Raw genomic sequence first — 16683 nt, forward strand, 5'->3', positions numbered from 1 at the left:
GGGCTTTCATATACTAAGTCCGAGATGGCCATTTCTCATATTTCTTTTTCTCTGTGGTATGGTCATCTTGGAGTTGATATATTCAACTAGGGGGTGTAAGGGGCATGCCAGCCTGCACAAAACAAGCTTAAATGAGAGAAGAATGTGTTTGAGATTAGCTCTTCTTTTGCATCTCTGGTCTTTTTTTAATGTGTTGGCATTCTGTGTTAGGAGTGCCAACATTTTAATAGGGAGACTACTCTAAATAGCTAAATTAGTGTAAGAACTGAAAAAGAAGGTTTTGCTAATAGGTATATCTGCATGTAAATGTATAGAAAATAGGCAAGACTGGGCAGGAATTTACTGGAGGAAATTAGCAAAGGAGCCAATGTATTTGGTGCAACTAACTCAGGATACAAAGGTAATAGAGCTGTATGAAGCAAAGCAAAACTATAGGACTGCAGATTAGAGACTTCCTTCCCTGTCAAGACTTGATAACAGAGCATAGCCAAGGAGAAAGAGAGAGGGGAGTTTTAAGTGAAAGACCAACTCTGGTAGAATTTTTAGATGAGTCTAAAACAGTTAAAGGGATAATTAGTAGGGTGTATAAAATATTGCATGATTTCTATAAGAATCAATCAGAGGTGGTTAGAAGAGATTGGAAAAAGAGAATGGAAGGGCAGTTTGCAAAGGAACAATGGGAAGAAATTTCTAAGGTTCCGAAGTATGCACCGAAGTTCATAAGGTTTAGGACTCTGGCATGGAAAGTGTATGCATGGGTATTTTTATACCTCAAGTAGTCTTCAGAGGAGTCTTCTTCAGGTAGATGATAAATGCTGGAGGTGTGATGGGAACGAAAGGTAATTGGAAACATTTTTGGGGGGGAATGTAACAAATTGGAAGATTTTAAAAATTAGCTCCATTGTACAGAAAAATTTGGGGGAGCAAATGGTTGTAGTTAGGAACTGGGAAATAACATCTGAATTTCATATATATAGCAAGCCCTAAGTGTAATGTTACTGGCTGCCAAAAACTATTACTAGAAAAAGGAACTAATGTAATTTTCAACATGAAGTAAAGGTTTGGATATTGTAAAGGAGATAAAGGATCTGGAGCAGATATCTTTAGAAAAGGAACATAGTAGATTTCTTAGAAATAAATAAAAATTGTGGGAACAGTACATGCAGAATAATAGGAGGAACAATGAGATTTACAGGAAGTCAGGAACTGAACAACATAATGGAGTAAATGAAAATTGTTAGAGAACATGTATACTGTATGACAGTAAACATAGAAACTTATTACGGCTTTGTTTCTTTTTCAACAAATGTACCATCTTACAGATTAGAATGTCATGATTTAATAACAACGTTAAAAAACATATATTATGAATACTCCATGTGTTGTTCCCTATCTTGCCTTTATTCTCACAGATGGGTTGGATCCGATGAGTTGGATCTGTTTCGGCCTTTACAAAAGCTCGAGGACTTCAGCAAAGCTCGTGGACCTTCTTCCCTACCCATAATGCAGTTCCCTGACTTCCCTAGATCTCATTTGCCACAATCCTAGAAGGATCTTCAGGCAGGCTCTGGGCTAAGTTTTTTGGCTACTTTAGCCTTTTCATATTTTTTGCTGGTTAGATTTTACTTTTTCTATCTACCGTAGTTAGTGCCTTCCCTTTTTAATAATAGTTTTTTCTCCTAGGTTAGTTATTCCCTTTCCGTTAGTGACCTTTTAACTTAGAGGACATCTGTCACCCATTTGAGTTAGAGGGTGTCCCTTTCCTTTTCTCTCTATATAGAGTTATTAGTTTCTTCCTGTATCCCGTTTAACCATTCATTTTATTTAGAGAATGGTTTACAAAGTCCGTTTAAGTTAGAGGACTTCACCCCCCTCCCTTTTTCCTTTCTCTTTACTGTGGTAGTTCTGAATTAAAAACTATGTGTATATATATATATATATATATATATATATATATATATATATATATGTGGGAACACTACGAAAGCCCGAAACTGCACAATACCGACGCCCAGAAGAACAAAACCTCAGAATCCTGACGGCGAATAATGGAGAGTGCCGTATAGTGCGTAAAGGTAAGTTTGCCATTCTTCGAACTGTAGTGCGATCTCGGAGTAGGTATATTAAAGTTACGGGGGGGTATGGGGGCTGCAGGGGGGCTTGCTGGTTTTGGGGGTTTATTTTGTTGTTTTGGTCTTTTCGGTATTCTGTAGTTTCGTTCTTCTGGGCGTCGGTATTTTCAGTGTCGGTATTGTGCAGTTTCGGGATTTAGTAGTGAATCCATATGTACATATATATATATATATATATATATATATATATATATATATATATATATGTATACACACACCTCTAGCTTTCTTTTTTTAGCTACTTGGTATTTTTTGGTATTACTAGATTTACAGTATGTCCCAAAAAGAGAGCAGGCCATTAGGCTTTAAAAAGTGTGAAAAGTGCAGTAAAATGATACCCCTCAGTGACTCCCCATACCTTATGTGTTTACTGCTTGGGGCCCCTCCATTTGCAAGTCTTGTTCCATATGCCACACTTTTAACCAGAGAGCGCTTATGGAACAAAAAAAATAAATTGATTTTGAAGGGGTTATTAAAAACCCCATTTTCTAGCAGCCGCGGTGGTGCAGCGGTAGAGTTGTCGCCTCACAGCAAGAGGTTCTCCCATTCGATTCTTGGCCGGAGCGCCTTCTGTGTAGAGTCTGCATGTCCTCCCCACAGTCAAGTGCTGTTAGAAAGACATGCGGAGAATGTGCATGCCTTCGTTGAAGGTTGGGTGTCGAGCTGGCACCTCAGCACCATAAAAATATACTGCCACTCATTAGCGGACCGGAGTTCCGCTGTGGCGACCCTTAACCATGAAAAGGCAAAAGAAGAACATTAAAAACCCCATTTTCTGAGGCCATCTCTTCTGTTCCCACCGCTCCTAAGTCTGATAAATTTGAGAGAGCGGGAAAGCGACCTTCTTCAGCTCTGAAATCTTCGTTGGAGGCGAAAGTGAAATATCCAAAGGTGTCCACTCCCAACAACATCCACGGAGTAGATGGCGCCCTCTAAAGGTAGGCAGGGACTTCCTAGGAGCAGTCAGTATATTCGGCTCTGAAAGAATCCAAAGACTCTTCGACTCCGAAAGAACTTGCACAAGCTGAGTGGTGTTATCAGAGCCGATCTCCGTCTTTAGAGCCGATCACCTCTCAGCTCCCTTCTCCTTATCTAACTAGGTCCAGATCTCTGACTTTGTCTACTAGGTCTGCTAAGAGCTTCTCAGACAAAGATGTGGATAGGGTGGTGCAGAGGCTTCTTAAGACACCTGCCTTGGCCACTTCTTTTGGATCTGAAGGAGTCGGATCAGACTCACTTTACCCCCTACAGCACCTACTCCTCCTCCAATTCATCCCTTGGTTTCGGAGCCAGAAGACTCTGATATCCAACTCGTGTCTGTTTCGGGTCCAGGGCTGGTTGGCTCCTCAGATTCGGTGTGATTCGAGTGTCTCTGCCCAGATGGAACAGGCGTCTTAGTGCCGACACTCACCAGTCGGGTCTTTGGAGCCAGCTGAGATCTCTTCGGATCCAACTATGTCTCTTGGGGCATCGGCGTGGATGGGTTTGGCTCCCATCTCATCTTCAGAGCTTCTGTCTCTTGCTCTGTGGGCTTCTTCGGCTCTGACATCTGTTTTGTCGGGTCCAGGGACTTCTTCAGAGCAGGGGCTGATGGCTTTCAAGGTTATGAGGAGGGTAATGACTGCTCATTCTTCCTCAGAGCATCCTCCCTCATTGGTATAGGTGTCTTTACCTCATCACCTCCATCCACAGGTCCGCAGAGATCCCAGGCCTCAGGATCTCCCCCCAGGGGACTCCCTGCTCTTCCAAAACTTCCCCAGAATATCCCACTCAAGAAGTCCCTCAAGTGTGGGGTCATTTACTGCACTGTTCTAACTTGTTGATACTTGTGAACCTCTGCTTTCCGTAAAAAAAAACAAAAAAAATCTTGCTTTTTTCCTACTTTTCTGAGATTTAAAAAAGTTCAGTTACAGATTTGCTGTTCTGAACTGTTTGTAAGTTTCTTGGAGGCCATTGTTTGCTTGGGATAAAGGGAAGTCTCTGTGTTCATCAGTGGCAGTGATAAACATTGAGCAGCCTGCCTGCCCCTGTGGGAGTGGTTACTGCCTTGAAACTGTAGTTTTATTGGCCATTTTGGGTCAGTTCCAAACTCCTTGATCTCCCTCTCTTAAAACCCTCTTTTGCACGTTTTTGCGCATAGCGCAACTTCGGGCAGCGCCGCCTAATTGGGTTTAAACTATTCCTGGCTCCACAAAGTCTGCACTTCACTTTTTCCCTTAGAACTGCTGTATCTCTCAAATTAAACACCATATTCTCATTCTAAGGCCCCTCACTGGTCCAAATAAGTAATCTTACAAGTTAGCACTAATAAACCATAAGCACTACTTACTCTTATACTCTCTACGATTACCTTGTCCCCTATTGGTCCGTTTTAATTCAGTTCCCTATATTACTCTAGCATGTCCAAAGGTCAGTCAATGGTTTCCTCTCCAGTCCAGCTGGTGAATCTGGGAATTTTGAGGCAATGTTACAACTGTCTCATGTACACGGACAACCCTCTCCTCCTCCAAACAGGTTCAAATATATGTGAGAGATGCAACCATATAGCCAAACTGGAGACTGAACTCTCTCATCTCAAAACTGGTGTAACCAGTCAGGAGGAGAAGGTAACCTCACACAACACAATTCCAGTATCACATAGTCCCACCACAACAGCGAACCAAACACATAAAAACACACAAACATACTCGGAGGCTCTAAATAAAAATCTACCTAAGCAACAGAGACCTCCAAAGCAGACATCCAAGCAAACGCTACCCCAAAACAAAACACGTACAACACATAGCACACAAAGTCAGCGTGCCAAGCAGTCACAGCCCTTAAGGCTGAATAACACACCTGATACTCTTGTAATAGGTGACTCTATTGCCAGACACACTGACGTCCCGCTCACCAGGCTGAATAAAGAGAAGGTCACAGTGAGCTGCCTGTCAGGCGCTAGGATCCGCCACATAACGCAAGCACTCAGATCACTCCAAAGCAAATGCAAATATGACTCAGTCATTGTACATGCTGGTGTGAATGACCTGAGACGTACCTCCCTCGACTACATGAAAAGAGACATAGAGGAGCTCTCTGATCATGCAGCCCAGGCCGGTATGACCCTGACCTTGAGCAGCATCTTACCCTCACCTAGAATGATGCCACAATATAAAGACAAAATGATCGATTTTAACAATTGGCTAAAATGTTGTTGTCATTCAAAGGGGATCCAGTGTCTGTCAGCCTGGGATGACATGCTCGACAAGCCACGTTGCTTCACTAGGGACGGCTTGCACCTGTCACCCCTGGGCTTTCGGATATTGGCAAAGGCTCTTGCCACCCCCATAGTGCCTTTTTAGGCAAGGCTCAAAAGTCAAACCCACCTCCATAGACAGCACAAGGAACAAGAAACTAAGGGTAATGCTGCTAAACGCCAGAAGTCTTAACCTCAAGATGCATGCACTCGAAGCTCTCCTCAGTATGGAGAACATTGATATCTGTGCAGTGACAGAAACCTGGTTCAAGGCTCCAGAGAGCACCACAGCACTACCAGGTTATACCTCATATCATGCTTTTCGGCCCCAAAACCCGGACCAAACCACAAAAGGAGGGGGAGTTTCCATATTTATCAAGGATATCCACACCTCCAGGTTAGTGGCATTGCACGAAGTATCGGAGACCATCCATGTGCAACTGACAGTGGGCAAGACTGCTTTTCAGTTTATAGCATCCTACAGACCACCCTCTCAAAGTCAGGAATCCCACTTTGCTTTCCTGAAAACATTGGAGAACATGAAGATCTCTCCGAACACCATTATATTGGGTGACTTCAACTACCCAAACATAGACTGGGAGCATTACTCATGCCCCAGCACCTTAGCCCAAAGGTTCCTGGAATTTATAAACTCAAATGCTATGGAACAACTAGTCACCACTCTCACAAGAGGGGAAAACATACTAGACCTGATCATTACCAACATGGGGACTCTGTGCTCCATACCAGAAGTATATCCCTCATTGGTAAGATCAGACCATAAATTAATTTCACTGGATATCCACATCCCGACCCCACCCCCAGCCCAGAAAACTACAGTGAAAAACTTCTCAAAAACGAACTTCATACTTCTCAAAACTGAAGTGGAATCCTTCAAGACCCCAGGGCCAGTGGAAACTACAGCCCAAACTGCAGAATCCTATATAAACGCATTCTACGGACATCTCCAGGAATGCATGGATCATGCTATCCCAAACAAAATCAAGACCCAATCATCCAAAGGCAGGCATGCAGTCTGGTGGACCCCAACCATAAATAAACTGTACAACAGAAGGAGGAAGCTACTACATGATAGAGCAAAATGCCTGAAAGAGAAGGCATCTCTGATCAGTACTAGCAAAAAATTACAATCCCTCATAAAATCCTCCAAGGCCAGCTTCGAGAGAAAAATTGCACAGGACACTAAAGACAATCATAAGGCTTTTTTCAGTTATGTTAGGAACCTGGGATGCAACTCCCAGACTTGTTCTGAGTTGATTCTAAACGACAAAAAATACACTGAACCCACAGACATCGCCAATATCCTGGCAGACAGGTTCAGTGCAAACTTCTCCACCCCCTCCCCCCAAAAGAGCAAGTATCTGTCCCGGCAGAGTGCAGCCTCCCAAACATCTCTGATGCTCAGGTGAAGGCCGCCCTCTCCAAAGCAAAAAAACACTGCTTCCATGGGACCAGATGGTGTCCCGGGTTGCGTCCTACATGAACTCCAAGAAGAACTAAGCCCTCAAGTAAAACTGCCGTACAATCTCAGCCTCACTACAGGATATGTGCCCAAAGAATGGCGAACAGCAACAGTGGTCCCACTCCACAAAGGTGGCGCCTCTGCGGACCCTGGAAACTATCGCCCCATAAGCCTGACTAGCCTAGTCTGCAAGGCTATGGAGAGGATCATCATGGAACTCATAAACAAAGACATTGGGGACCTACAGACACTAGATCCTACCCAATTTGGCTTCGTCAAGGGCAGATCCTGCCTTTTGAACCTGGTCGACTTCTTCGAAACAGTCACCAAGGCCATAGATGAAGGGAAGGTAGTCCACACAGCCTATCTGGACCACGCAAAGGCATTTGACTCAATACCCCACTCGGGCATCATAGATAAGCTATCCAGCCTAAATATAAACCCCTATGTCACAAGATGGGTCGCAAACTGGCTCAAAGACAGAACCCACAGAGTCAGAGTTGCTGGAGCCATGTCAGACTCGAAACCGGTCACAAGTGGCGTCACACAAGGTTCTGTCCTGGGATCTCTCTTGTTCGGTATTTACTTTTCTGAGGTACAGGCCAACGTGGGAGGACTATGGCTCACCAAGTTCGCAGATGACTGCAAACTGGTGCCATAATCGACTCTCCAGCTGACACAAACATCCTTCAAAAAGGTCTCGCACAGACTGATAACTAGTGCCAGAGCCATGGTCTAAAGCTAAATGCCAAAAAGTGTATAGTCATACCCTTTGGCAAAAACAATGTGCCCACAAATTACCACATAGGTGGTAACCCATTAAGTACAGAGAAAGTAATTAGGGATCTGGGGACCCAAGTTGATAGCAATCTCTCCTTTGACAACCACATTGCCAAAGTGGTTAGAAAGACCTTCTACATAGCCCACCTCATCATGAAAGGATTCACATCTAGATCAAGAGAGGTAATCGTGCCCCTTTATTCATCCCTCATCAGGCCCATCATAGAATATAATGCCCCCTTTGGGATGTACCTTACCAGACACCTGCAGCAATTAGAAAGACCCCGAAAGTACCTCACCAGGAGGATCAAGGGACTCAAACAGATGCCATATGCTGCTCGGTTAAAAAACTCCAGCTCTACTCAGTTGCATACCGCCTACTTCGAGGCGATCTATGCCTGACATATAAAGCTATGTCCAACCCAGAATTAATGGACATGCTCCACCTCAGTAAATCTAAATCCCTTAGAGCCACGCGCTCGAGGGACTTGAACCTCAGCACAGAAATAAATAGAACATGCTGGAGGGACAGATTTATAACCCAGAGGCTCCCTTCGCTCTGGAATAGAATTCCAGTTCATGTTAGGCAGAGCACCTCACTGACTCTCTTCAAGAAGAATCTTGATGAGTGGATGGGGGATCGTAGGTTTGTCCCGGGGATTACTTCCGTGTCACTATTAGACAGAGGCACAGTAAACTAAACTTTAAAAAGGGCACAGTATACTCAAATCAAGGGGTGGTGTAAGCCAAACACAGTCGGGCTAGGCTTATAAATGCCCCAGGGCAGATAGCCTAGTCTGAACCTATGAACCTAAAAGATCATGCAAGAGGAAGCATCAGGACTCCCCAGAGGAGTCCTTCACTTCAGATACCGACCTCGATGGTCGCCTCCTGAAATTCTGAAACAGAGAGGTGACTGGCAGTCCTCTTCCCCTTCGGCCAAGGAGTCTGTATAAACTGAAGGCCTTTGGATCTCGCCCTTTAATGTCCTGGGTGATACCACCTTCCGATGAGCTTTTTCAGTTAATCATTGGGAAGCCCTATATTCCGTAGAGCCCACTCCTAGGAGGCCAAACAAGTATATCACAGCCCCTAAGGACCAAGCTTTCCTTAGCAAAGGTGTAGCAGTAGATGCCATGGTTGTAGTGGCTGCCATGACAAAAGAACTTTCTGAGACCATTTCCTCTATCCATCCTCCTAATAAGGATTCCAGGATTATGGATAGGTATGGGAAGCATGTCTTCTCTTCAGCGGCTTTTACTTTACGATCACTGAACTCTCACCCACTTCACCAGATTTCAGAGTGATCTCCTAAAAGAATTATTGGATTCCCTCCAGGGAGTGGTAGCTGATGCTGCAGCGGATAAGGTCGGTGCTCAGCTAGCTACCCTCAACTCTGTGGTCAGCTCCTCCATGAGGCTTGTTTCATATGCTGCAGGTGAAGACGGCAGGTTCAGGCATCTCCATTAGGAGACAGGTCTTGGATGCGCCTATGCGATTTTCCAGAGCCCTTTAAGTCTTCCTTTGTTAATGCTCCATTCGATGGCTCATCCCTGTTTGGGCCCAAGGAAAAAGAAACACTAACCCAGTGTGAGCAGGAGGGTAAGACCTTGTCTGCCATTGGAGTGCATTTTTCCACACCCACCAGGCCATTTCTATAGGGTCAGATGGGCAGTGGGGAAATGTGGTTCAAGAAATCTCAGAGGTCTTATCAGGACCCTCAGGATGAAAGTTCCCCCAGAGGCAGAGGGGGGAATAATAATGGAAGACACCACCCGCACAGCAGAGGGGGGTCCGCAAAATTAGGGCTCTAGAAAATCTTTCTTTGGCAGACCCTTTCAGCACTCCTGAAGTAGTGCCTGACTGCTCGCCTCTGGAGGCAGTCGGGGGAGGGGTGATTGCCACTGCATCTCAAAACCTAGCAAAAGATAACCAGCAACAAATGGGTGCGGGACATAATATCCAGGGCTTATATTATTCCCTTCTCATACTCAAGTCCCATAAACAAATCCGCTCCAGATGTGCCACCCAGTCAAATGGAACAAGCAACATTAGAAATTCAAAATTTGCTCAGAAAAAGAGTCATCCAAGAAGTCCCCACAGACCAGAGAGGATCCAGAACTTACTCAAGATTCTTTTTAGTTCCAAAGAAAACAGGCAACTGGAGACTGATATTAGCTCTCGGCAAACTAAACAAACCGGCGAAGAAAACCAAGTTCCGGATGGTAACACTGCAGCTGATACTTCCATTCCCGGAAAAAGACAATTGGATGTGCTCTGTAGACCTCCAGGATCTGTACTACCACATTCAAATGGAAAGACAATCCAGGAGGTTTTTCACTTCTGTCTAGGAGCCAGTCATTTCAAGTTTCAAGCTCTGCACTTTGGTCTCACTATGTCCTCCAGAGTTTTCAGCAACTGCATGGCACTAGTGGCAGCTCTCTTAAGATGCAGAGGATTCCGGGTGTTTCCATATCTGGATGACTGGCTCATAACCGCCCCGATCAGACGTCTTCTGCTACAAGCCAGAGACTATACACTTCAGTTCTGTCCTCTCTAGGCTTACCATAAATTGACAAATCTGCTCTACAGTCATCTCAGAATTTAAATTTTATATGGGCAGAGATAAATTCAACCATGCTGATAGCAAAATTACCTCATGACAGTGTTCACGATTTCTACTTGCATGTAAAAATTTTAATCAAGAAAACTTGAGCTAGTACAAAGCAAGTTCTACAAGTTCTGGAAAAGATGGCAGCATCCATTGTACTTATTCCTCTAGCTCACCTTCATATGCAGATACTTCAGTGGTTACTAACCACACAGTGGTCAATTCTGAATTTGCCAATGTCACACAAGATTCTCATAACCAAATCTTGCAAAAAGGATCTTGAGTGGTGGATTCACTCTCCCTCAGTTTCTCAAGGCCATCCCTTCATCCCTTCTCCACCCCAGGCGACGGTGACCACAGATGCTTCCCAGATAAGGGGGGGTGCATTATCTGGGGAAGACAGTCCAAGGCACTTGGCAGGAACGCAAGGCTCACCTGCACATAAACTTCTTAGAGATGAGAGTAGTGCTGTTGGTGTTGCAAGCATTTCAGAATGTTCTCCGTCTAAGAACAGTAGCAGTTCAGTCAGACAGTATGTCAGTAGTGTGATACATAAACAAGGAGGAGCCAGATCTTACCCCCTTTGTCAAGAAGCTCTAAGGGTCTGGCAGTGGGCAAAATCTTCCAACAATTTTCTGACTGCAAAGCACATTCTGGGGAAATCCAGCATGATTGCAGACAAATTGAGCAGAGCCATATTATGCCCTCACGACTGGTCCCTCAATCAGAAAGTAGCAGAAAAGATTTTCTGAAAATGGCTCCAGCCTTGCTGTGATCTTTTTGCTTCACCCATCAATACCAAATGCATCAGCTACTTTGCTCAGATCCCTCCAATGGGGAAGTCACCAAGGGATGCATTGTTCACATTTGGCCTCCGGGACTCCTATATGCTTTCCCACAGATTCCTAAGTAATTGCACAAAGCCAGTCTGTTGGAGGCCACAATAATCCTGATTGTTCCCTATTGGCAGCATCCATTCTACTCAGATCTGGTTTCCCTTCCTACAGCCTCATCTTCTAAATGACCCATGGATTCTGGACCCGGCTCCAGATCTACTGACACATCCATCTGGATTGGATCATCCCAATCTTCAAAACCTCAAGATGACGGCTTGGCTGCTCCATTTCCCTTGATTGCCAGGTTTCCTCTTCTTTCCTCCGCAATGAAACATATCTTGTCCTCCCATAAGACCTCCACAAGAAGATTAGCCAAGAGCAAATGGAACAAGGTCGTTATGTGGGCAAATAGAACCAAATAAACCCCCTTTTTGCTCCCATGAATTTCCGGTGAAACTCTTTCACGAGAGTGCAGCTGCTTTTACTATTAGAGTCCAACTAGCAGCAGTCTACAAATTATCATGTGGGAGAAAATGTCTCTGCTATCATGTCACACAGACTCTGTAAAGCTTTTTTGAAAGGAACAATGATTGTTATGCCTCCATATAAGAACCCAACTCCTCCATGGGACCTAAATTGCATTCTAACAAACATTACTTTTTCCCCCTTTGAGTCTTCATCCACATGTGATATAAAGTTTTTGTCTTGGAAGACGCACTTTTTAGTTGCTATTACCTCAGCCAGAAGAGTCTCTGAGCTGCAAGCCTTGTCCTCAAAGCCCCCTTACCTACTTTTCCATAAGGTCAGTGTCTCTGTATGCTCTAACCCCTCGTTTCTTCCAAAGGTTGTGTCAGAATCTAATCTGAATCAATCCATTGAGCTGGCAGTGTTCTTTCCAAATTACCAGAACAAAGGCGAGTATGCAGACGCACTTCTAGACATACATAGACAATTATGTTTCTACTTACACAGAACTTCAGAATTTAGGAAATCAGACCAACTTTTTGTGTCCTATCCCAAGACAAAAAAGGTCAGCCAGTCTCAAAGATTGCCTTATCTAGATGGCTCACCCTTTGTATATCCTAAATTTACTCTTCTGAAAATAAAGTTCTTCCCTACTCTGTTAAACCACACTCTACCAGATCGGTAGCTACATCTGTAGCCTATCAAGGAAGATTACCCTGGGATGATATTGGCAGTGCAGTCACATGGGCAAAACGCATACTGTTATTACTCATTACAAAGTAGATTTGGCCTCCAGGAGTAGAGCTTCATTTAGTTCTATGGTTCTGAGGAATATTCTCCCATGAGCAACCCAAGACTTAGATTACTTGGGACACGGTCCCATCAGTGAGAATAAAGGCGAGATGGACAACATCACATAAAGAAGTTATGTACTTACCATAACATTACAAGTGTGTTGTCCATCTCGACCTTTATCCTCACAACCCACCCTCCAAACCCCCTCCAGATTTTCTGGGAGACCTTGTGGACAATAGTTTTTTTTTGGATCTACATGGCCTCAAAAATGCTAACTGACCATTAATGAGCATTACTAATGTATACCTTTTTCTTATATTAGACAGTTGCTGCTCTTCTTATGATTTCTAGTTGGACAAACAAGGTCTGAGGAAGTCAGGGAACTGCATTATGGGTAGGGAAGGAGGCCTATGAGCTTTGCTGAAGTCCTCCAGCTTTTGTAAATGCAGAGACATCTCCCAACGCATCAGATTCAACCCGTCAGTAAGAATAAAGGTCAAGATGGAAAACACACATGGAACATTATGGTAAGTACATATAACTTCTTTATTATCAGTAATGTTTGAGAAAAGAGATACTGTAAAGCAGCAGACCAAGAAGACTGTGATTCTTGGTTCAAAAAGTACCTTCTATGTGGTACAGTTGCCCAGTAAAGTAGTTCATGCACTGTCTTTACAGTGTATGAATGGAACTTGTCATTGTCACTTTGATTCAAGGTGTAGTTTGCCACTGATGTCTGGTTGAAAGAGAAAGCTGGCAGCCTTGTTTTTTTTAAGTTTCAAATAAGGACGTTTAGTCTGAGATATTTAGTAGCTTTTGCTGCATATACAGTGAGTTTTGTAGAAACAAATACCATTTTTAATATGCATCTTTTTTTCTAGTTGTTGACAACAGTAGTAACTGGGCAGTCTGTGGAAAGAGCTCAGGGGTAATCTCCATGCCTGTAGCTGCTCGAGCAACACACAAAGTCCACATGGAGGTCATGCCACTGTTTGCTGGGTGTCTCCCTTTTCCAGATGTCCGACTTTTGAAATACCTCCCACACCATTCATCTCAGTCCATGCAGCTTGATGCTGGTAAGAATTTTGGTCTTATTAGTTGCACATGTGAAAATATGACAGAATGTGAACCATGTCCCTCAAAGAACCTATGCTCAGATGCCATTATCTTAAAAGCTAAATGCACTGATTCATGCACCAATTACAAAAGTGTGGTAAAGTTCAACATGTTGTATCTACTTTTAAAACAGCAGTATAGCAATGCAAATGTGTTTTTTAATATTATTCTTGAAGAAGAGAAATACTGTACCGTGTGATTAGTGGCATTATTTATAGAGAGAAAAGGCTATGATATTCCAGGTAAAACTAAAGTTAGGGAGTAACGGAGAGATACTGCACAAATTTAAGTCAGCCATTGTACATCAACAAGGGCAGCTTGTCTATTGTCCTTTCTTACTGTACTATTGTCTGCAGTATAAAATGGCAGCTAATAGGAAGTAATTTGGCATGACATCCGGATAAAGCTTGTTGCCATGCTGCAGTCGTGTTTGTGACATTGATGACATTTGTTGTTTTGTTGTTAGTCATGTAATAAAGCAATAACCGACAATGTGTGGTGTGATATATTGAAGATTTACCCATGGTTGGTGTGGTTTAATCATGAGGGCAAAGCCCTCCGTGGGTACATTTCAGTATACCACAACCACGGAGTCGGTTACTGCTATTATACAATGACATTATTTAAGAAAAAAATACTTACTTTTCTTAAATAATGTCTTTGTATAATGGCGCATTACAGTTCTTCTGCTGGTTGTGGTACACTGTTTCCTTGTTTTGATGTACTGAGCATGCGTATGGGACTTGCGTCCTACGCATAGCTAGTACATCAATGCTTTGAAACGGAAGCAGTGGAGAAAAGAAAGTATATCTTGCTCCGTTTTTTTTTTTTTTTATTTGTTTAAAAAAAATGTTTTGAGCACTTTATACCAACAGAAAAAAGACCAGGTGACAGGACCTTTTTTCTGTTGGTATATTGTGGGATTTACAATGGGCACGCTGGCCAATCAACATGCACGTTTTGGAATATTAATGGAGGGTCATTGTATAATAGTTAATATTGCAGATGTAATGAAGAGAGGAACCTTTCCAGTCATGACTTGGGCCAGAGGCTACAGGAACACCACACTGAACTGCTTATTGAGCTAATTGATAACAGATGCACACTGTGGCTCAAAATATTGTCAACAGACTAGTAGTACATCATGTGAAGTTAATGTATTATATTCAGTAATAGTGGCAGCTGGTGACTGCAAAGGAGGAGCTACAAGAAGTTAATGAATGGGTACAAAACATGAGAAATCAGGTCGTATAACATACTGGATTAGGCAATAATTGAAAAGACTAGGTAGTTTAATCATCCCAGCTTGCTGAGCTGACTTTTTAACAAAATTTGACTTCACACAACTACACATGCATGGTGTTTTGAGTTTTCTTGACAATGGGAAATTAGACTGTTTCTAAGCCAAAAACAAACAAACAAAAAAGCGCACGCGCGCACACACACGCACAAAAAGATTGTCCGAATAATTTTGCATTTGATAGGCAGTACAATACCAAGAGCCACCCAACTCAGTAGAGACATTCAAAAATCAGTTAAAGTAACAGTTATGTTCATTAGAACCAATCACAGTGTAATAATACCTTTCTGGATTATACGTGACATGTTGTCTCCTGTAAAACAAAATACAACCAGAACTTGAGTAATTAACTCAAGTAATACAAAGTTGCAGTTCATGTGCACTTATTTTTGGCTAAACTGTATGTTGCTGCACTACCTTGAGCCTACAGAAGAAGGTAACCTACTCTCCCTATTTTGTCTTGTCTGTCCAATTTGACTGATGGGTTACTGTGGCCAAGAAGCTCCAGTGCAGCAACTCTAGCATATCAGATGTGATCTAGGATGCTCAGCTAAGTGCTCTATTTCAAAGTATATTTTACAGTTTTTTTTTTTTAATTTTGAAATCTTTTAATCTTATCCCTTGTTGTACCCTAACTGTAGTTAAAAAAAAAAGAAAAGAAAGATTTATTTATTCTTGGTTATCTTAGTTAATCCATATCTGTTGTTAAAAATTTTTACCACTAATATTTTGCTGGTGGTTTAACTTGATGGTGTTAATTTAAATATTTGAATAATGTGCTACCATTTTAACTGCTTCTGATTTGACTGTGGTATACACTGGACAGTGTTCTTGTCATTAACATTGACAGGAGCTTCTAAAAGTGTGACAAATGTGGCCAGAAGATTCCATCCCTGGACACAGTACAGTTGTGTACTCTTACCATAAATGTAGATGTTCGAGTGTGTTCACTGTTGCAGTCATCACTCTTGGGTTCTTCCTGCCAGCAGCAGCCCTCGATCGGCCAGAATCCCAAAGTCTGGATCGGGCGCCAGCTGAGGTCGCATTTAACCTGACGTCAATGCACCGGAAGGTATAAGGACCTCAGCTGACGCCATTTCCCCAGTTTTTCTTGCCCCAGATGTCAGGTGCCCAGAAAGAAAAGGCTAAAAAAGAAACCAAGCCCAAAAACCTCAGCAGCCAAAATACCTCATAACAGACAATATTCAAGGGAAAAAAAAACAAAAGGGGGGATAGGAGGGAGGGTAACCCTGACTGCAACAGTGAACACACTCGAACATCTACATTTATGGTAAAGAGTACACAACTGTACTATGTCCTTCGTGGTTCACTGTTGCAGTCATCACTGTAGGGTTGAATCCCAAAGCTAAGAAAGGGAGGCTGGAGGAGAAACAGAGGGAGCGGCCACAAAACCTTGCAAAACCGCAGAAGCAAAACCTGCCCTGGATTTAGAATAGAGAGGGAGGTTGTAATGCTTAGAGAAAGTATGTACAGAACTCCAAGTAGCAGCTTCCAAAATATCCTTGGTAGGATCCCCACAAAGAAACGCTGCTGAAGTAGCAGTAGCCCGGGTAGAATGAGTCCTAACATTAACAGGAACCGGATTGCCATGATAAGAGTAACAGAACTTGATACAATGGGCAATCCACTTGGAATTAGTTTGCTTAGTGATCGCTTTCCCTTGAACAGTAGGAGCATAAGCGACAAACAACTGATCAGATTTCCGGAATATCTTGGTCCTGTCCAGGTAAATACGAAGATGTCTGTGCACGTCTAAAGAGTGCAAAAGACTTTCCTCCTCACTTTGAGGATTAGGACAAAAAGTAAGCAAATGAATAGACTGATTCAAGGCCACAGCCGAAACTACCTTGGGCATAAATGTGGGATTAGTCCGTAGAGATACCCTATCCTGATGAAAAATAAGGAAGGG

General features: G+C 43.0%; 1 protein-coding gene across 2 annotated transcripts in view; it reads left to right on the forward strand.

The window, feature by feature from the left end:
* TRAPPC10 (trafficking protein particle complex subunit 10) overlaps positions 1 to 16683 on the forward strand; it is a 2525275-nt gene that overhangs the window by 2420258 nt on the left and 88334 nt on the right. For both annotated transcript variants that reach the window (XM_044072500.1, XM_044072501.1), the window contains exon 22: positions 13219 to 13413. In XM_044072500.1, the coding sequence (XP_043928435.1) occupies positions 13219 to 13413 (195 nt within the window). The remainder of the gene's footprint in view (positions 1 to 13218; positions 13414 to 16683) is intronic.

Source organism: Protopterus annectens, chromosome 5.part0 (assembly GCF_019279795.1).
Source record: "Protopterus annectens isolate FY-2018-M chromosome 5.part0, PAN1.0, whole genome shotgun sequence".
NCBI classification, from domain to species: Eukaryota; Metazoa; Chordata; order Ceratodontiformes; family Protopteridae; genus Protopterus; species Protopterus annectens.